The sequence below is a fragment of the Vidua macroura genome, chromosome 1, assembly GCF_024509145.1.
Source record: "Vidua macroura isolate BioBank_ID:100142 chromosome 1, ASM2450914v1, whole genome shotgun sequence".
NCBI lineage: Eukaryota > Metazoa > Chordata > Aves > Passeriformes > Viduidae > Vidua > Vidua macroura.
In genome coordinates, this window is record NC_071571.1 from 93,242,282 (window position 1) to 93,263,168 (window position 20,887).

Genomic DNA, 20,887 nt, shown 5'->3' on the forward strand with positions numbered 1-20,887 from the left:
AGAACCTCTTGTACTGCGAATAGTCACAGTTCCTCTCACTTCTACACCAGTTGTGCCAATTTTCATCTGCCAAAGCTATGGACCAAAGACTGACAGCAGCTCTCTTACAGCTCAACTCCAGAAACTAAAAGCTGCATAAAACCTGCCCATAATGACAAATTCCTTCAAAAAAATTCTCCATTTTTCACAGTTCAAAATCAGACAGATCTGTCACACAATGCTGGAACATGTGCAAATTCTTCACTGCTTGCTGGTAAGAGACAGATGAACATATGCATACTGTCATGGCACTACAATAACTGCTATAGTCTTTCATCTTGAATCTAACAGTAGATAGCATTAAATATGCTGGAGAAAAGCATTGTAGAATGGAAAATTTATACTCTGCCTTGTATCAAGAAGGCTTTAAGGTATAGCTCCTGGCTACTTCTCTCCTGAGGTTTAGCAAGTAACATCTAATAAACTTTGCTAGACATGGCTATTGGAAATGGGACTGCTCAGTTTGGTAATGAAAATGGCAATTTAAAAAAAAAATTCAAATAACTTTTTCCTTTGTCTTAGTCTCAATAATATATTCTAAAAGCAAGTTCCATGAGCTGCACATTATGTTAAAAAATTACTCCATGGATCAGGTTTACATTTCTGTCCTAAATTTACCGGACATTCTCTTTACAGAGTATCACAGTAAAATATAAAGGGAAACTTCTCTCCAGCTGTTATTATAAACTTCTATAATGCTCTCTAAATATTTCTCCTTATTTCTTTCTAATTGGATTTATTTTATCAACAGCTATTTTTTTACTTTTCTTTTCATGATTATAAGTTGTCTATTGTATTACTATTTTTAAAAGGTAGCAAACAAAACTACATTAAAGAACTATGCATATCTTTACCATCAGTCTAAAGCACTAATTGCACTTCCAGCATTCCTGCTTCTTTCATAACACAGCATACCACCTTAGCTACTTCTGTGAGTATCCCTGTATGTTTCAATTTCTCTGCCTTTAAAGAGAATGGCTTGATGCAATAATGCTAGCAAACTGCCAAAAAAGGATAGTACTGGATTAGACTTTTATTACAAAAAAAAGCATTTATTGCCTATTGGTAGTCACACTGCTCCAAATATAGCTCGACACTTGAGAGGAAAAACAAAAATGTCACACAAGAAGTTCAAAGAGAAATACAAAAATGAAAACTATTGCTGTGCAATGGCTTCCTTCAGGTTTCTGGCGAAAGAAGCATAAAAAGTCCTACAGCCTGTAAAATATAATTAACTACAGAAAAAATTATGCAGATTCCAGAATTCTACTGAAATGAGATGAAGACTTACATAGTCCAAATGCAGAAGTATATGTATTTCACATACATTCATTTTTACTATTCTTATTTTTTTAAAAAGAGGTTGAGTTGCTGGTTTGTTTTGGTTTTTTTTTTTTTTTTCCAAATTAATGACTAAAAGACAGTTCAGTAATTTTTTTGTGGAAAACGTTATTGCTTCAAACTCAGGATTTAGTGTGGCTATTTACCCTTCTTGAAATAACAATTACAATTTAGGCAAATGTGCTGAAGTAAACAGTAGGTTCAAAATTCCATCTAATATCATGGACTAACAATGAATTAGCTGTAAACTAAATCACTGAGAAGGCAGTGCATAAGATCAGCTTTGAGAGTTATTTATACTTACAACCACCTTGACACGTGTTTGTGCACCTTGTTTATCGAATAAGCTACAGCCTACCATACAATACACCCCAACAAGGCTCAAGTGACTCACAAACCAGCTGCATATTGCACCACAGTGCAGTTCTGCCTAACACTGGGCATGTGATGGACCAACATTCTTCAGCCCCCCGGAGAATTTTTCACAAGTTAATTAATAAACAGAGTTAAAAATAAAAATTGCATGTACTTCAACAAAAAATAACTTACTTGCTTTGAAAATCTAGAAGCTCAGTGTTAAGTTTTTCAATATTTAAATCATTCCAAAGCATTTCATTGTATCTGTCGATACTAGAAGTAACTGTATCATAAAGACTGTAAAGTTTCTGAAGCAACGAAAGTTCACGTTTAATTCTGTGGAGTTCAGGATACTCTGTTTCAAATTTTAAAATTGGAAATTCGTGCATGTTAATTAGGTATCTGTGTAGAATGTATTCATGAACATAAGAATCAATGCATTTCTAGTATTGTTATTTAATAAATAAATGAAATCAGACTTGCAGTTTTCTAGATAGTGTCTAGAAAGACAAACTTTTCCACTTACATTACGTAAGAACAACAGATTTTGATGCACAGTAATTGTTTAGATTGCTGGTTTTTTTTAATCAATATTCTTCTGTAGCAGTAGATGTCATTTCATAATTGAGGGAGACAATGTTGAAAAGTAAATGAAATGGTAATGAAATACAATATAATTTTAGACAAGAACTAAAATATCCCCTATGTCAATTTACACTATTTAGTTAAGAGGCAAGGTTTGGGGATGATGAGTGTGCCTACAAATGAAATATATAGAATATATTAGACAATAAAAGTGTTTAAAATGGACATCCTTAACATAAATGTTTTATTTACTTTCTCTCATATTTTTTGGAATTCCTAGCAAAATATATTTGGATTACTGCATATGTGCTTAGACAGGAAAATATACTCAATTTAGTGTGCGCAAATTAAAGTGCTTATCATACATTCTGCTGCAGTTCACACCACAGTCTTCCAAAGGAACTGTGTCTGACTAGGAGGCATAAGGACATTACAGATCAGTTGCATAGCCCTAGGGAATTCATTATGCAACTGGAGCAGGGACAATTTGAGTACTTTGGCAACACGTTTCCCAAATTTGTACAGGATGGAATACTGGCAGGAGATGTGCTTAGCTCTGAACAGAAAAAGCAAGAGAGCTAAGCATCTGGACCCTGAGACACACAGAGCAGTTCAGTATTTTTCCACCTGATGTTTATGTATGTGCACACCTAGAGCCTGTTTCACCCAGCTGCTTTTCATAGGAAAGAGTATAATAATTTACTACAAAGAGATTTTTCTGCAAGGAATTTTTCTGCAATTTTTCTAAATTTCCATGCATTTAGCAGGAATCACAAGAAATATTTAATAGCCTAGAAACAGCCTATCCTTATCCCCTGAGAAACTACCTGCGATGGGAAGACCAAATAATTCTTCTCCACCAGAAAGAGAGAGACACTTCTTCCACAGTTCATCAAATTTAGCTTGAAATATATGTAATCTGTCACTTGCTTCATGGGGAGGAATATTGTCCTCGCTAGGGCCCCTGTAAAAACCAAAAAATATTCAAATTGTCAACCATTCATGTTTCACAAAGAAGTTCAAAATAACCCAAACCATACTTTCTGAACATTATGTAATATTTTTTAACATATTTTCTGTAAATTTTCACAAGACACTAAAAGAAAAAAAAGTAGTACATATTCAGTGTACCAAGATTACATATTCAGTAGTCCTTGAAGAAAGCCCAGCTTCTTTTCTAATAAAAAAATTCATCTGTGTTACCATACATCTTACAAACATCTAAAGATCTGCAAATGTTTAACTTCGTTATTTCTTTTTTCTTCTGTAAAACAAATTTTAATAATTATTTTCATTTGTATTTTAAAAAGGGAAAGATAGCAGATATATAAATCAGGAGTGAAATCTGTGTAGTTGGCACGAGAACCATAATTAAGTAATCATAAAAATATGAGGAAAAAAATACCATTTTGCCTAATGAGCACATCTCAGCCATAGGACTGGGTGCAATTCCCAGTTCTCACACCGGGGACCACTTCTTGGCCCTATCACATTTTGGGATGAGAACTCTGTCATTCTCTGTTGTGCCATGGTTATTTCAAGAAAGAAATTCAGCCAGATGGGCAGCAAGCAGAGCAGGCTGGCTGCTTGGCAAGGGAAATGGGACCAGGAGATGAAAGCAGAAACACAGTCAGCAAAGGCAGCCAAGGCATGATACCACAGAACCTGAGCAGGAAGTGCAGGGCCCTCGGGGTGGTAATCAAGTTCCAAGGATAGTCCAGGTCTTTAGACAAGCCTACAATAATTACACAGGACCAAGGTCAAGCAGGGAAGGTGAGTCAGTAAAGCAGGGTCTAGGGAAGATAACCAGGATGAGACACAGTCCAATGGGAACCAGATTGCTCTGAGGTCACCAAAGGAGGAGGGAAGCCCTCAAAGGTCAGACATTGTTCTAGGGCCATAACGGGTCAAGCCAAATCCTGTCTTTCTTTCTTTCCTTGTTGCTACTGTAGGAGCATCCAATGAACCACAATTTACATCTTCAAAAGTGATAAAGTAAGTTTAAAAGTAAGGCTGAGTGAGACAGTGAATTTAGAAATACCTAGAACTGGTATCTCCAGTCACATCCAAGACACTGTTTTAATACTTGCTATTAAATATCCCCCAAAGCACTTTATTGAGTTAATACTCAAAAAAAAAAAAAAAAAAAAAAAAAAAAAAATTGCATTTTAATCGGATTGAGAATTTGATTTTTTTCCCCACAACCTATTAACTCTTATGGAATATCATTGACTCCAGCACTGAAATTACAGGAACGAATCTTTGACAGTAAGGCTGCATGCCCACCTTATATAAATCTGAAATTAGGTCTTTTTTCAGGTGTAATATATACAGTGATGCTGTGCTGTGTTTATTTTCTGAAGCCCTTTAGATACACTATTTTCAATCACTAATGAAGCATAATTGTATTGCAACACAGGTCACCTACTTTTCATCATATTCTTTATAAAATCCTGCAGTATCAATTTGGAAGTTTTGAACATCTCTCAGTAAATCTGTTTTCATGTCTGGCTGCACCTTCAGCAGCAAGTCCTCAACCTGTCGTGCCTATATGCAGACAAAGAGAAAAAAACAGGCACAAAAGAATAAATGTGGGAAACAAAAAAATTAATTTGGTAAATAGGTTTGTTCTATAATTTCAATATTAAGAGAGCTGATAATAATGATTTGAGAAATAACATAACTACAATACCTGTGTGTTTAGGTTCTTCCAGGCGTAGGCCAATCCATCACCTCTTTCTGTATTTTCATCTTGAAAGAGCAGGTTGTATTTATGAAGCACAGAAAAAGACTCTTCTATATGTCCAACTGTCATGTCAATTTTAATTTCATTCTCTCGGATCTCCTTCAGGGCTTCCATTGCTTCCCGTACATCATCAAGGTCATGGATAGGTCTGCTTAACCTCTTGCTAACATTTTCGATGAATGAATAAATTTCACCCACATCTGTGGCAGACTTTTTATTTAAAGCTAATCCAAATGTTCTTTGTCCTGAGCGGCATTCCTGAATTAAAGCTATTTTCAATGACTCTGTTGCAACTTCCAGTGATTGCAGTGTACAATGATTGGGCAGTTCTCTGATTTGCATCTCTAATTGCTAAGAAAAATACATGTGTTCAGCATTTAATTTCACTAAAATTTATCTGAGCAGTTAATTTTTATTAAAGATAAGATACTTACAGAAAAATATCTGATTTGAGATTGGAATTCAGCCATCGTTGGTTTACTATCAATAAATTCCTTCACTTTTTCTTCTGGATCCTACTTAAAAGAAGTTTATTTTAATGAATATTTAGCATTGGTATTATAATAACCTACAGAGTGCCCAGCTGCCTGATGTATTGTACAAACACAAAATGTTCCCTCTCTAAAAGGACTTGAGATATAAGCATTAATTAGCATAAGCACAAATTATTTTATTTGAACTGCCTTTCCTGACTCTTATTTTTTGTATAATACTCTTTAAAGAACTTGAAATCTGTAACTCAAAAACTGACACAGGTCAGGATATCCCTTACCCATCCAAATGTTACTACAAAATTTACAACATAGCTGCTAAAATTTTGGGGGAAATATTTCCTTCCTAGTCTTCCTTCTGTAGGCAACCCCACGAAAGCAGTTCACATCCTATAACAGGTATTTGATGGGAGGAATTGCACTCCATCTTCTTCACTCTTCCTGAAACAGCCTCTTTAAACTGCAGTTTCTAGGTGCAGATGGCCTCTTGGCCACTTGAAAACAGTTTGGCAGGGAAGGATGGATCTGAGGGAAGAGAGGGCATTTAGTTTGTTGAAGATTGTTTATAGGCAACAGAGCATTGAGCATCCTTCCTTTTCATAAGGTAGGCCAGTCCCTGCAGAGGTGAGAAATCAATGTCACCAGCTCAACAAATGTGCAAGATTCTCAGTTCAATTACAAACAGCTGATCTTCACCCCTCTCAGCAACGGTCCCCTGCAGTCTGCACTGTGAGATCCCTGAGAATCTGTTTGCACCTCTCTGGCCAATAACGAGTTACCAGCAACAGTTCCCAATGGTCCAACAAAGATTGTAAAGGTGGGGGGAACAGTGACAACTTCTGAGGAATTTTAAGTTAAGGAAGCCAGTTAATTGACTATTTTAGAAGATTTTAGTAAAAAAGAAACATCATTCTACTGCATCACCCAATCTGATTGTGTCATTCTGGGTGAAATGACATGCTACCAACATGTAGTTAGCTCAAACAGCATCTCAACCAAACTGAGCATTAAGCTTTGGAACTTTAGAAGCCACACAAAGAGGTGAAAATGCTCTCTCTCAGCCTAGACAGAAGAGTCAGCTGTGAGATTGGGGTCACTTAAGGGTTGATTTAGGAAGGAGGAGTTAAAAATAGTGAGCAAAGATAAGATTATTCCTGTTTTGATTGTTTATTTCTTGGCCTTCCTAAAGCACCTTTGATAGGGAAGACCAGTAGTTGTCCATTCACAGAGCTGAATTTCACTAGTCAGAATGTACACAAGGTTTTATTTCATGATTAATCTCCTGACAAAACACTCTTCAGAGCTTTACCATTTATGTGACTGGACCCACTTCCTAATGAAGATAACTCTATCAGTCCAGATTCACCTCAGCTTTTGAATCTTCATCGCTGAAAGATTTCCTAGATATAGGTTATCTTTCTTTTTTTTTTTTTTTTTTGTGTGTGTGTGTGTGTGAAGAAATAGAAAAATATCTTTCAGCAGTGGTTGCTTGAGAAGAACGGGTCAGTTTAATATTCAGGAATAGCTTTTGTAGTCTCCAATTTCTAAGTGATTCTGCTCAACTATTCTTTTTCATAACACCTGCAGGCAAGATGCTGTGAGAAAGATGGATAAGCATATGAAAGCATAAGCTTGTTTATGCTCCAAAATTCTTTTGTGTTCTTCTGCTTTCTTTCTTACATGCTTTAATTGGTAAAGATTTGCAAGTTCTGGTCAACACAAGAGCAGACAGGTATTATGGATTCTACCATGAAACCAATGCTTCCTACTGAGCACAGACTCCTTAGGCAACCAATGACTTTTTTTAAAAATATATTTAGATTTTACAACACAGCAACGTATTATAGTAAGCATGTAGTTAACCTTGTTCCAGATGTCCGAAAATTCAGAAAAGGTCTTCAGAAGAACCAGTGCTTCAGTTTTAAGAGACAAAATAATTGTATTTAGTTTGATCACCACTTTGTTTACATCCTTATGTTCGATGATCTGCTTGTCTAAAGGTTTCAGTGCCACCATCCTGGTCAGTTTGCTCTCGTCACCTAACTCTAAAGCAACAGCTTGTTCAACCTGGTATAAATTAAACAAGAAAAGAAATATGTCCACAAGTTTGTTTGGGATTTTATTTTTATTTTTAAATTACAGAATTTGCAATGAGGCTCAGATAATAAGTACTTCTAAGAACAGACAGAAAGTGCAAAGAAACATCCACAGGGATCCCTGTTCTCAGCTTGGATTTTTACAGAGCTATAGTTCTAGTGTTAAAGCTGATCTTATAAAAAATTGTCATGCAGAGTTCTGTATTAATCATCTCTGAATTATATCAGTCAAATATGCACCATATACAACTACAGTTGTGATGTTTTCTCCTCCTACACATCTGCTTAAGTCTTTCTACCTTCTTTAGTATAGAATTACAATCTATACCTATTCTTGGCCATAGAAAGTCCTGGAGGCAGTGGAGGGTTGGCTGCTTGGAAGTAAGCTAACATTTTGCTTAACAAAACAGAGATCGGTTCACTCTCTCCTAGTTCTTTTTTTTTTTTTTTCTTTAACTTACTTATTATCTATTTGTAGGACTTGAATATGGGTTTTTCACTGAAATGACCTGATCTGTTTTTCATGTCATATCAACAAAATAAAATATTTTTACAAAGACATTTATCAGCACAGATCTACACACATCTATATTTTGTCCACACATGAGACAATTAAGGCCACATGATTACCAGTACTGTGCAGTCTTGTTCTTCAACAAATTTCAGTTTCTATCTAAACCACAGACCTTCCCAAGGTTTTAGTGCTAATTTTGATGCCAGTTAAAATATTTGTACTGTAGTACTATTGGTGCCATATGAAGGCTTGCAGTTTAACTTAAGAGTTTTCACCTGGGAAGAGTGATAATAATTTATATTCAGCTGATAGTACCTACACATAATGTTTGTTCTACCCTATCATATTTGAACAGTATATTTAAAAGATTTTTTAAAGCAACTTTTGATTTTAATATTAGAGACTACCAAACATAAGATTTATGAACTATTACTCTTATGTTTTATTAATTGGCATAGAGATTAAAAACTAGGCTTTCACTTATCAGGAAGATCCATCAGGTAACAAGTCAAAGTGTTGGTACAGAATAAAATCTTAAGAAATGTTAAGCAAAATACCGAATTTTTTTAAATAATCAAAATAAAACACTCACCTGCTGCTGTTTATGATGTAAGTAAGCAAATTTCCACAGGGGAATATCTTTGGCTACTGACAGGATGATATTTACTGCTTTGTTTACAGCACTCTGAAAAAAGTGAAACATTCACCTTGAGCTCACAGAGATATTACGTGAGTGGGAGATGATCATCCAAACAATACCAAAGTTGAAAAATTGTACCTCTGTCTTTAAAGGAAATACTCTAATAAGCATGACATAGGATCACCCAAAAACTTATTTTGTAAGGGGAAAGAGTACTTCATTAAGTTTTACTACAGTCCTTCAAAGTTTATGTGGTTTTCAAACAAGAACATAAGAGACCTTTAAGAACAGCAGTCATGAATCACTGGGGATCATAATTGAGTTAAAGTACTATTTCGCTTTAGACTGGTTATAAACATTGTTATGTGTTACTAATAGCGGTCACATTCACACCAGAATGCTTGAATACATTTGTCTGAATTTGTGATGGTATAGTCTATAATCTATACAGGCAGCTACAGAAATTATCAAATTACTTCCTCTATGTATGGTATTTTAAAATCACATTTTGTGGCCTGATTTCTTACTGACAACATCACGAAGGCTGTACATGAAACTTGAGAAATAACTCAGCTACTGATTTTGACAGTCACTGTGCTAAATGAAAAGTCCAGAAATCAACACCATAAAAAACTAATACCCTGAACAATTTCAGACATCATAGGATATTGCAAATATGTGTGTAAGAATTTTGCTAAACTAGTGTAAGTTTAAAAGAGTGTTTAAATTTTTTCAGTTTAGGGATTTGGGCTGATAATATTTTTCTTTACATTTCACTACTGCTGAATTTATGAATGATACTTTAAACTGATTTTAAATTCTGAAAGAGTTTAAAGAGACTAGGAAGTCAGTTAGGTTGTATTGATGGCATTCATTTTTATGTTTTCACTCATTTTGAAATGTTTTCCTCTAAGTAGAGGTTTGTGGATTACTGAGTTACTGAGCTTTGAGAAAAACAGTTCCTTCTAATAGCCTGTATAAAAATCTGATCCATAGTTCCATGCCCTTAGTACCCACTGTCATCATGAACTCAAGTGACTTTTTATCTGTTGTTCCCCTTCCTTTTAGTTCTTTTACCAGATTAAACTTGCACATATTGGTTTGAAACAATGCTTTTATAAATGTTTTATCATAAATGACTGAGATGTGCAATTATTTTGTTACCTGAATATCTTCAAGACTTGGTCTCAAGACAATATTTGGAATAGCCAGTTGAATTTCAGCTCTGAACAAAGGAACTCTGTGTCCCTCTACAAACTTAGTTGTCTGATACCTGGAGTCAATAACATGCAGTCGATGTCTTAAGGTCTCTAAAGAAATTTTCGTGCCTAAATAAATGTAATATTTAAGTGAGATTTTTTTTTTACCACAATAAGCTTGGGGAGAAAAGAAATCTTAAAGTTTTATTTAAAAAATTAAACATATCTGAAAAAAACAGACTCACATCTGATCAAAGAGTCAGTATTCTTCTGACAAAGCTGTCCCATCAGGTTATAGTAGCTACAGGACAGGCATTCTTGGCAGCGTGTTTTCTGCTTCATGTCAAGATGTATACAGGCAAAGAAATCCTGAACAGTGAAAGGGAAATTCTTGGGTAAATAATCAGGTTATCCAGTATATAAATTAAATATCAAGTATCTGACTAGGTTGTAAAAGGCTACTTTTTTTACATTGTCTTACCTCCAGAGTTCTTTCAGCATCTGCTTTCAGACTGTGCTTAAGAATATCTATAAGTTCATACACAGAACATTCCACTTGTTGGCTCTGCCTACAAAAACAACCTTACAGTCACCCATGGGGAATCAAACATAAGTAATACCCTTTGTTATTTCCAAGGCACACACCCCCTGTCCCACTGCACTTGTGTGCAGAGAAATGTCCTTTTGATGTTTTTTTGTTTGTTCCTATTCCTTGGGCATGCAGATTTTAAAACTTGCTGACTAACAACAAACCCATTTGTCAGATCCTATTATATCTGATTCAACTGGACTTAATAATAATTTTGTCCAAAAAAAGGGGTTTCCAGCTATAGCTAATAAAACAGGTTTATCATGATGAGGCAGTAAGATAATCTGTGAAATGAGATTTCAAGTCCTATCCATCTTCATTTTTCTTGCTACTTATTAGAATGCTATAAGAAAAAAATGTAAGAAATGCTAAATACATGAATACATGCTAAATGCCAAATATTATGCTATTTCACAACTGCTGTGCTCAAGATACTTTGGAGTTTCTCCCCTGCATCCTAAGATTATCACTTTGCTCTAGACTAGTACTCTGTTACAATAACATTTTAGAAGTAAAACCTCTATGCATTCAAAAGTAGTAAGTAAATAAACTCTCCCAAAAATGGCCTTCAAGTCAGTGCAATTAAGAAACCTACTGAGACAGTTTGGAAGCAGTAGAGATAGCAAGCTTTTCTATTTGTTCCAAGAAAGAAGTCACATCTATAGGTTCATCTTCTGGCAAAACTATCAGAGTAGTGTTTGACATGTCCTTCAGAATTTTTTCAATTCTGCATTCCAGGGTATCAGACGCTGCTTTGACTACATAGTCCAACTCCCTCAGGGTACTGTAAACATTCTGAATAACTAAACAAGGATAACAAAATGAAAACAAATCAATGCAAACCACAGACCTCTTAAGTCTAATCTCCCCTTCCTCCCATCCACTCCTGCCTCCCCCAGGTTTTACAATAAAATGAGGATTTAATCGCAATGAAATATGAAATGAAGGCCTGAAACATAATGGACTTGCTGTATTTTTGATCTTTATATTCAACCATCTCATAATAAACAGAAAAATATTCTTCAAAATATCACTTCTTTTTGGTAATAACATTGTAATGAAAAGGATCAACAAAACAGAACAGAAAACATAAAGGATGCCAGTGCCCAAAAATTATTTTGGCCCTCCTACATCCATACACAGCAAAGTACAGTACTTCATCATTGTAATTAATTTATAAATGAAATTACTAAAATTCCCCCAGCCAAGACTTGTTAAACCATTAGATTTCTTCTTTCATATGTATGACCTAATTTACTTTGGAAAAAGATAAACTTATTGCTTTAACAAATGTGTTTATTAAACGAAAGGTAAAATCGACTGCTTCTGCTGTTTCTGATAGACTGGAAGAATTCTTCCCCTTTCATACTTCCATTGCAAAACAGAAAGAAATATAGCACCTGATGTCCTTTGTCATTATTATTACCATAACATTCTATATATATAAATATATATATGTAAACTTCTACTCTATGTAGAAAGAAATCACTACAAAATCTAAGGCATAGCAGTGTGACAGAGCTGTCCAAGTGCTGATATTTTATGTGGGAAATGTCATTTCTTGCTACTAGGAAGTTAATGATGGAACTTGACTTTTTTATTGTCTAAAGCAGAAAAGCAGTCCAACAAATTCCTTAGATTTTTTAAAAATATATAAATTCAGTAGTCCTAAATCTATTTTTTAGTTTAGTCTAGTTTTAGTCTAGAAGGCAACTGTGGACTCTCATATTTCTAGATGGAGTTCCCTTAGATGGAAAAAAGACACTAAAGACATCAGTCTTGAGTTCAGCGCATTGCTGGCAGGTAAGGGCTGTTTTGTGTACACCAAACCAGGGGCTAATTTGTAGGTGTCCAACAAATATTCGGGGCATGTCAGACATTGCCCATCTTCAAAAAGACACGGTGCATACAATCTAGAAAAGAATTCCCTTCTAGGTGTAACTGCATTTCAGCTGCAGCAGCAGGAAACAGCCTAGATACCTGCATTACATCTAAATTGTTGAAAAGGGACAGTTTCCACCAGAACTAATGGTGATACAAAGAACCATTACAACCTGAATTATACCTATTCAGATACTTAACACAGTGCAGAGAGTACCTAAATGAATAAATAAATAAATATATATTATTGTAAAGACCTTCCTTATCATGTGTTACTAAAAAATGCAAAACATTAAACACAAAAAATCATTTTAGAGCTATAAAAAAATTTAAAAACCCTTGCCATTTGGTTCTTGTGCTCTGGTCAGGCAAAGGCCAAGTAAAGCTGAAAGGTGACCAGCCTTAAGCACTGGCCAAAGCCCTGTGCACCAGTGCCACATGGCAGAGTCATAAATAAACACCTGCATGAACCTGTGCCACATTTCACTTTCAGATTTAGACCATACCTGTTCCTGTTTATATTGCTGCTTTTCCTTTTGAAGAAGAAAAGGGAAAGCCTAACATCAATCAACCTCAACTGAAAAGCTAATTTACAAGCATGAGTTATTGTTTTCTCATGAAACTGCAACATGAAAGCCTTGGTGATGGGTTTATATATGCCCATTTCAATGACATTTTACAGCAGTTGATCAATTTTATGCTGTATTTGATAGGGTTAAGGTTGTGTCTTACTGGTTGTGTGGAAAATCTCAATGCCTTATAAAAAATGTTTTCTTGGAAAAAAATTAGGATTTGGGCAGAAATCTCCAATCTTGATTTCAGACGTCACTTTTAGGATGTTCAGCATAAGTTCTGAAGACTTTTTTTTAATAGAAAAGCTATTATTAAAACACCCACAGCCATTCTCTTGTCTCACATTCTTGTAGCAGTTAGGCTAAAATTATCCACCTGAAAAGATCAGTCCACAAACACATTTTTCACAGAGAAGCAAAAATAAATGTAGACACCTCATAGTGTGAATGGCTCACCACTTCTTCTCCTATTACCTACATTTATTGATGTTCAAAGAAGTCCACGACAGCTGCATCAGGCCTGGAGTAAAGGCATCCTCAATTTGTCCTATCCATGGCTTCATCAGCGGTTTCAGCACAACAGGGATCCTATTCAGATGTTCCTTGTAACTGATCAACAGGTTCTGGAGTCTTGAAGACAGGATCATGCTTACAATGTGCTTAATTCAGATATTTGAAACACACAGAATTTTGGACACATTTTCTGTTAATAAGGTTTGCAAGTTCTGATCCCATCTTAAAAATAGGAAGCCTTCCCAGCTCTTCTTAACTCCAGCCAGGCCTCTTTGTCCTTACCAACAGCAAAACCAGACAGAAGAAATAAGTACCTCCAGCAAAGTGACTGTGATCAACTCACAGAATTTTTCTCCCCCCAAAAAAATTATTTACAATTAAAAAAAAATAGAAACAGGAAATTGAAAACATGGCTTTTTTGTTTCCATCTTCCCATCTCACAAGACATGGCATGATATTACACTGCTTATAAGAAAAGCTACATACAAACCACTTAGAACCCTGGATCCCAAAGAAAAAGAGTCCAAATTCTGAAACAAGGCTTAACAATATAGTTCCTTGAAAATGGAACTACACAAAGCAACCGCATAAACAAGAATTAGACACAAATATAATTCAAAGGTCAGATACATAGTGGGTTCCTTACAAGAACTGCTGCAAGAACAGCAATCACACCAGGTTAAAATCAAGACTTTAGACATCATTGTTACAAACCATATACTGAGATAACCCATTCATATTATACCCAAAATTGTTTTTTAAATGTTGTTAAATCAAAAATCTACACCCCCTAAATATTTCTTCTTTGCTTGAGTAGTCGGTTTGGCTTTCTTTTTTTAATGCAAACATTTTCTGTACTATTTTCCTGTTGGATGGCAAAATTTGGGGCTGCTGCTTTTTGGAGATCTGTAGCATGCAGAGTTTGTCTTGCGCATTAAAAATTTATGGTTAATTGTCCTTAAACACAGAAAATCAATGAAAAATGTTGCATTGTAAGACTGAAACACTGAAAATTTCAAGAACAGAAAAAGAGAGGAACGGTTGAAGTATTTATGAAACTCTTTAAATTTCATCCCTTTTTGTCCAATTCTAATTAAGAAATTAAGAACACTCGTCACAAAGCTTTGCTTTTTTAAGACTGAACATCCCTGTTTAGAGAGTTCTAGAATTAACAACCAGCATCCCTGAGAATGAAAGAAATTTTGCAGCAGAGATTTGGACTGTTACAAGAAACAGAAAGAAATTATTTTAAATCAACAAAAGTGAATTTAGATGTTCAACATGAGAGACCAAGTTATAATTTAGCCAACACATGTTTGGGTTGTGCAATAATCAAGTGGTAAATTCCAGCTTATTTTTCTAACAGGAAAAAAAAAACCAACTTCTGATGCTAAGTGTAATATTTTGGAGTGTAATGGCTGTATTAGAGTGCACAGATGCACTCTAACAATAATAATAGCAGTACCTAGGAGCTCCACTTAGACAGCAGCTGTTGAAGTAACAAAACAAAAACATGTAGGCATTTCCAAGTAATATGTGTGTAAATAGGAACAACTGCATATTAATATGGAAATACAGGGGAAAACAATTAAAATTCAATTAAACTCCATCAAAGAGAAAAATTATAACAAATCAAAAGCAATATATGCAATAGACTCAAAGCTAGGGATTCCCATTTGCAGATGAGAAACAAATCCAAAAAATTGTTTACTCACTCCCTTTGATGTCTTTTAATCTGTTCTTCATCTGCACACAAGCCAAGGACAACATCTGGAACTTCAAAATGCATTTTTCTCAGGTATTTTGTCTCATAAAGTACTTCCACGACAATTGGGTCTAAGTTTACAAATAATTCCTTCATGTAGCAGTGAAAAAAAAAGAAATAGAAAATAAGACACTAGTTTGGTACTTAGATGTAGTGTGATGTAACTGGATCATACAAAGACATGTAGATGACTGGAGAGGATTTTTTAAATATTTACCCATGCTTCTTATTCAACATCCTCTAGAAATATATGGGTTTCCCAAAGTATTAATTAACCAATATCTTACATTGATTTCAATTTCTTGTGACTCCTTCACTGTGCCCTAACCACTTGGATCCCAGGACTTCCCAAGTTTCATTCTAGTTCTGCAACTACATTCTCTGGAAGTTAATTTGCCTTTTCATGTCAGCTTCTCCATCAGTAACTAGGGAGAAATATTGTGAAGATTAATCTCCATACTTTTGGGGGTACTAAATATTTTTAAGATGCTACATAAATTTGAAAACTATGTTCTAGTTGTCCATTATGGAATCATTACTACAAAAAAAGCCACATTTTATCCATAATTTCTTTGCGCTACAACAGGAAAAAAAACCTATGAAGTGAGAATGGCAACATTTTCTGCCTCAGCAATCCATTTTGAAAGAAAATTAATGAATTATTGCAATATATTCAACACAGTGATATTGATCACTGCAGAAAAGACCATCACTTAACAAAATATTTCTTTCTCGACTAAAATTTTGGTTAACATAGAAAATAAACAAGGAAACAATAGCTAAAGAATGTAGATAAGTCAGTAGTAGATATGTTATTTGCTGGATACTGCCTCTTTCATACCCTGAATAAGACAGAAGCCTGATGAAGAAGAGACATTATGAGACATATCATAAATATACACAAAAATTAAAAGATATTTCAACTCAAGTAGCTCATTTTTTAACTCTATTTAGGTTAAGGTTACTTTAATGCTTTCTTGTCTATCCACGATATCATTTAAGTAGCACGTGTAATACTAAAACATGTAACAGCAATACAAAGAATAAATCATACTTACCTTGGTTTCTGGGTGCTTGAAAAGTAAAGGAGCACACAGAGCATTCCTAGCCTGGTCAGCAAACCTGCACCAGGCCCTATGATAAATAAGCTCAAATTCCAAAAGAACCGCAGCCATTTTATTGTAGCTCTTGATAACTCTTTTCATTTCCATTGTCTGCAATTTAAGGGGGGAGGAAAAAAAATGCACCACTTAATTCAATAAGTCTAACACAGTAGAAAGGCCCTCCACTAGGCCTTTCCTCTCTACCACAGGAAAACAAAAGAAATAGAAATCTCTAAATTATGCTGTTTTAGAGACAAGATAAGACACAGAAACATAGCAATATATTTAGAAATTTAATATTTATGTAGTATTCAACTGCTCTAAGCAACATAACTCTTTTCCTGATTTTTTCTCTCAATCTTGTTCATAGAACAAAGTCTATATTGTGACATATACAAGGTACTAATGGCTCACTGAGAAAGGTATACAAATGATCCCACTGTTGGATGAGCTTGGATACAAGCTGCTAGAATAGTGAGTGCAGAAGTATACAAGTAAATTATCCTTGGAAGCTTAGGATAAATCCTCCTCTGCTAATTTCCAACCTTCAAAACTGTGGTTTTCTTTTTAAGGAACATCATTGGATGGTCAATTTTTCTGAATAACTGCTGAGCCCACATAATCTTCCCTGTTACCTAAAACACAGAAGATATGAGGTTAGATTTTCACTAACTTAAAACAGTCAAGAAATAAATTTTTCTCTCTCATTTGCTTCATTCTTACTGGTGGTATATTACGTGGTATAGGTGGATTTTCCTTTTCCTTCTGATAGAGTTTTTGAATAAACTCTAAGTCTTGGCTGTACTGTTGAAGAACAATGGTATACTTCTCATTTAGATCAATATTATTTTCTCCTATTTGTTCAAGCTTCATCAGAAATCCCAGCATCTGTTCAGTCTAAAAAGGAAGATGGAGCATTTATTTCAGAAGACAACAGTTCGGAAAGTCATTGTCCATCAAGTATTTTATTAATTTAGAATATGCTATGTAAATTTGTAAGTCGTTTTCTAAGAAATACAGAAAAAAATCCATCCAGATAACTTTGTGAATTTTACTTCTATATTTTGTCCCATACAGGACATACCACTGAATAAACCAAGAAACTGTTTCACTACAGTTTGAGGTTTTTCTGACTCTCAAATCTTCTCTCCTTTTTTTCAGCAAACAGTTGTGGTAGAACACCTACACCTTTACTCACACTTCATTAACATCTTGTATCTGATCAGGGCCTGAGCCATTGAACAATACTGACATTAAGGAAACAGATGGCAGACATTATTTCATTACTCCTGCCAGTGAAACAGGAATAAATTAGAAATGCAACAAGAAACACCAGGATGAAGAAAGAAAATAAACTTCAAAATATACAGATGGAAAGATGGAACATACACTCAGCACCAAGTAAGAAATCAACATTCCTTTACAGCACTTCTGTAAGCAAATTCTACAACATTTGTAATAGGTTTGATTTCTTCCAACATCATCTCAGGCAGCCACCAGCACAGTACAGAACACTGGCAGTAATGAAGGAGTTTAGTAGGAGCTGTGGGTACTCGGCCCTTCCGAGCACCAGAAGCAGGAGTTTGCATTTGCAAACTTACTTACAGTTACAGTCTTCTCAAACCAGGAATCCACAAATTCCTGCATAGATTCATACAATGCTGCAATTTGGTTCTTAAATTCAAGGTAATCTTTTTCAAACTAGAATAAAAGCAAAAGGAAAAAAATAATATATAATGCTGCTTTCATTTTATTAAAAAAAAAGCCTTTCTGTGAAGCTTTTCAGGAATCTGGTTTATCTAACCAGTGCATGTGTTCAGCACTGCATTAAAAAGAATAGGAACACCAGCAGCAAATTTACACTCCAAGCAAAGCAAACAAAATATAAGCTGTGCTAGGTTGAATGATTAAAGCCTCATCTTCATGAGCACAAAGGAGCACAGAGGAACACAGACAGGCCGAGGAAAACTCGTAACTTCATCGGAGAGAGCAAAGCACACTCCCCAGCTACTTTGCAGCCCAGCCACAGGAGAGTGCTCAGCTCACTGACCAGGTATAAAACCCACCAAAGGCAAGTAAAGTGGCAGGCTCTCTGGAGAGCCTTGCAGACTAATGGAGGTAGTTACCAAATTTGGCAGCTCCTACAAGTAATTTGGGTATTTATCTGTAACAATTTTTTCTTAAGAGTACAAAATACTGAGGGCCTAACAAAAACAGTTCAATGTAAACTTCTCTCAAAAAAAGCACTGCACAAGCTTGGGAAGACAGTACAAAATAGATATTGCTCCAAATATTTAGGTGCAGAGAAGTCAAGCCATTTTTTAACCCCTCCAAATTCCAGTGAACAGCAAATACCCTCTTTCATAACAGAGCCACGCAGCAAGTATTAGAGAAACATGCAGCAAGTATTAGAGAAACACAAGCCATCAAAGTCAGAAGAAAGTCAAAAGCACTTCCGAGCTTAATGTTTAAAGGAAAGTTAATGACAGTGGCAAGCTTCAGTTCAGGAAGGCAGGAGGGTAAGTCAACACTTCTAGAACTTCTATTGTGAGGCCACTAACTCTGCAAAACAAGCAGGCTATAGCTCAAGAAAAGCAGCTCATCTCCTGCATGTACAGGATTAAAACATGGGGCCAGAGCATTTGAAAAGCCACTTTAGTTTTATCATTCTGTTTGGCACTGGGAGTGATATCATGCCCTTCTCCCTCTAAAATGTGCAATTATGTGCCTGTACTAACTTTGCTATAACACTGCCATTACTATTATTTTTAGTAACACTGAGTTGTGATTAGACAAACTGTATTTGGTATGCTAACATACCTTAATTAGTTTTCACTCTGCAGTTCAAAATATATGCATCTCAAAACAATCAGGCTTAGGAAAATTAGTTTGTAAGATTATGTATCACACAAAACCTAGTTTACAAAAAGTTAAGAAAAGCATTTGAAGTAAAAATAAATTTACCTTAACACTTAAAAATTGTATTAAAAGATATGAGAGTATTTGTATTATTGTTACTGCAAAATAATATATGCATTTTTATAATATTCAACATTCTTAGCATAACTCCAGTGAAAACCACAGAATTAACAGACTGATTGTTACACAAGTGCTGAATGTAAGTACCTCTTTTTTCCTATGGTCCAGAACATCATACTGTTTGGATTTTGTATTTGTAGCAATGCTCTGGTATTGAGTAGTGATCTCATCAATGCCTTCTATTTTTATACGCTGGAGCTCTAAAAGGCTTTCCATAGTATTGCTCATATCTGAAATTTTCTCCAAACGTTTACAGAAGGTCTCAAATTTTCCAAATATGTAGTTTTCACTAACAATAAAAAAGAGGGATTTCTATTAAAATCTCTTTGCAACAGATTTTTATTTGACCAACATATATTCTAGCTGCTATCAAGTTTCACACCAAAAAAAAAAAAAACATACCGTAATGATTACATATATAAAAAAAATTAACTCACATATATAACCCATAAAATGCTTAATCCTTACATATGTCAATTAAAACACTTTACCATATTTCACAGGAGTAACTCTTTCAAATAAGATATTTGCAGGAGAAGAAAATGTGAATACACAATACCAAGAAATGCTCCATGATTTAAGTGTCAAAACAGGTAAAACATTCCTTGGCATTGTGATAGAGAACCCAGCTCAAAGCTGACTGAATTACCTGAGAGTGTTTTCACTTATATTCATGATTCAAATTTTTTAGGATTTCATACCATGCATATATATTTGTACTCAATTAATAAATGCCTAAATTCCCCTGAAGTTTCACTGGACTTGTGCTGAATCAACAAGTGACTGCCAAAAACCTGGTTTATTCTTGAATAAAAGTTTTAAAAAACACTCTGCAAGGTCTTCTTCTTATTATAAAAAGTATTTCATTTTAATTTAATATTTAGCTTTCCTTTTAGCCAGCAGATAAAATTCTGTCTCATTTATAAATTGTACTCATCAATATGATCCAATATTGAAGTGAATTATTTACCTGATATCAAACTGTTTGTTTCTTGGATTTTCCTTTATCTCCTCCCTAATTTTCTGAAAGGATGCTTGGTACTTTTCTTTGAGGAAAATGCATTGTTGTATCCTCTTCAGCAATTCTTGCCTGAGGAAGAAAATACATAAGACAGAGAATCATCCTAAGGTCTTCAAAAGAGTATAAATAAAAATAATATACTTTAGCCAAATGCACAACTTTGCGAAATAACATGAAAAGCACTCAAAATATGATGTTTTTGAGTCAAAAGGTTTTAACTTGAACCTGTTATCTAGATTGGATATTTTTATCTTGGATTTTGTTGTCATCAATCCAAGACTTGCATGGCATAGCCCACAAAGGATGTATAACATGTATAACAGGTTAATGCTGGCTACGGAATGCTTGCAGTTTGGCCAGTTCTCATCTGAGTATTGCTGATAGCTTTTCCTTTGT

General features: G+C 34.8%; 1 protein-coding gene across 1 annotated transcript in view; it reads right to left on the reverse strand.

The window, feature by feature from the left end:
• Positions 1-20,887, reverse strand: part of LOC128805918 (dynein axonemal heavy chain 5-like) — a 147,201-nt gene that overhangs the window by 110,878 nt on the left and 15,436 nt on the right. The window contains exons 13-31 of the mRNA XM_053974941.1: positions 20,441-20,560; positions 19,558-19,759; positions 18,037-18,132; positions 17,155-17,328; positions 16,977-17,066; positions 16,387-16,542; positions 15,279-15,418; positions 13,529-13,680; positions 11,193-11,400; positions 10,490-10,577; positions 10,254-10,377; positions 9,974-10,137; positions 8,762-8,854; positions 7,423-7,626; positions 5,503-5,583; positions 5,015-5,419; positions 4,751-4,869; positions 3,150-3,286; positions 1,930-2,092 (exon numbers count right to left, since the gene is read on the reverse strand). Coding sequence (XP_053830916.1) covers positions 1,930-2,092; positions 3,150-3,286; positions 4,751-4,869; positions 5,015-5,419; positions 5,503-5,583; positions 7,423-7,626; positions 8,762-8,854; positions 9,974-10,137; positions 10,254-10,377; positions 10,490-10,577; positions 11,193-11,400; positions 13,529-13,680; positions 15,279-15,418; positions 16,387-16,542; positions 16,977-17,066; positions 17,155-17,328; positions 18,037-18,132; positions 19,558-19,759; positions 20,441-20,560 — 2,916 coding nt within the window. The remainder of the gene's footprint in view (positions 1-1,929; positions 2,093-3,149; positions 3,287-4,750; positions 4,870-5,014; positions 5,420-5,502; positions 5,584-7,422; positions 7,627-8,761; positions 8,855-9,973; positions 10,138-10,253; positions 10,378-10,489; positions 10,578-11,192; positions 11,401-13,528; positions 13,681-15,278; positions 15,419-16,386; positions 16,543-16,976; positions 17,067-17,154; positions 17,329-18,036; positions 18,133-19,557; positions 19,760-20,440; positions 20,561-20,887) is intronic.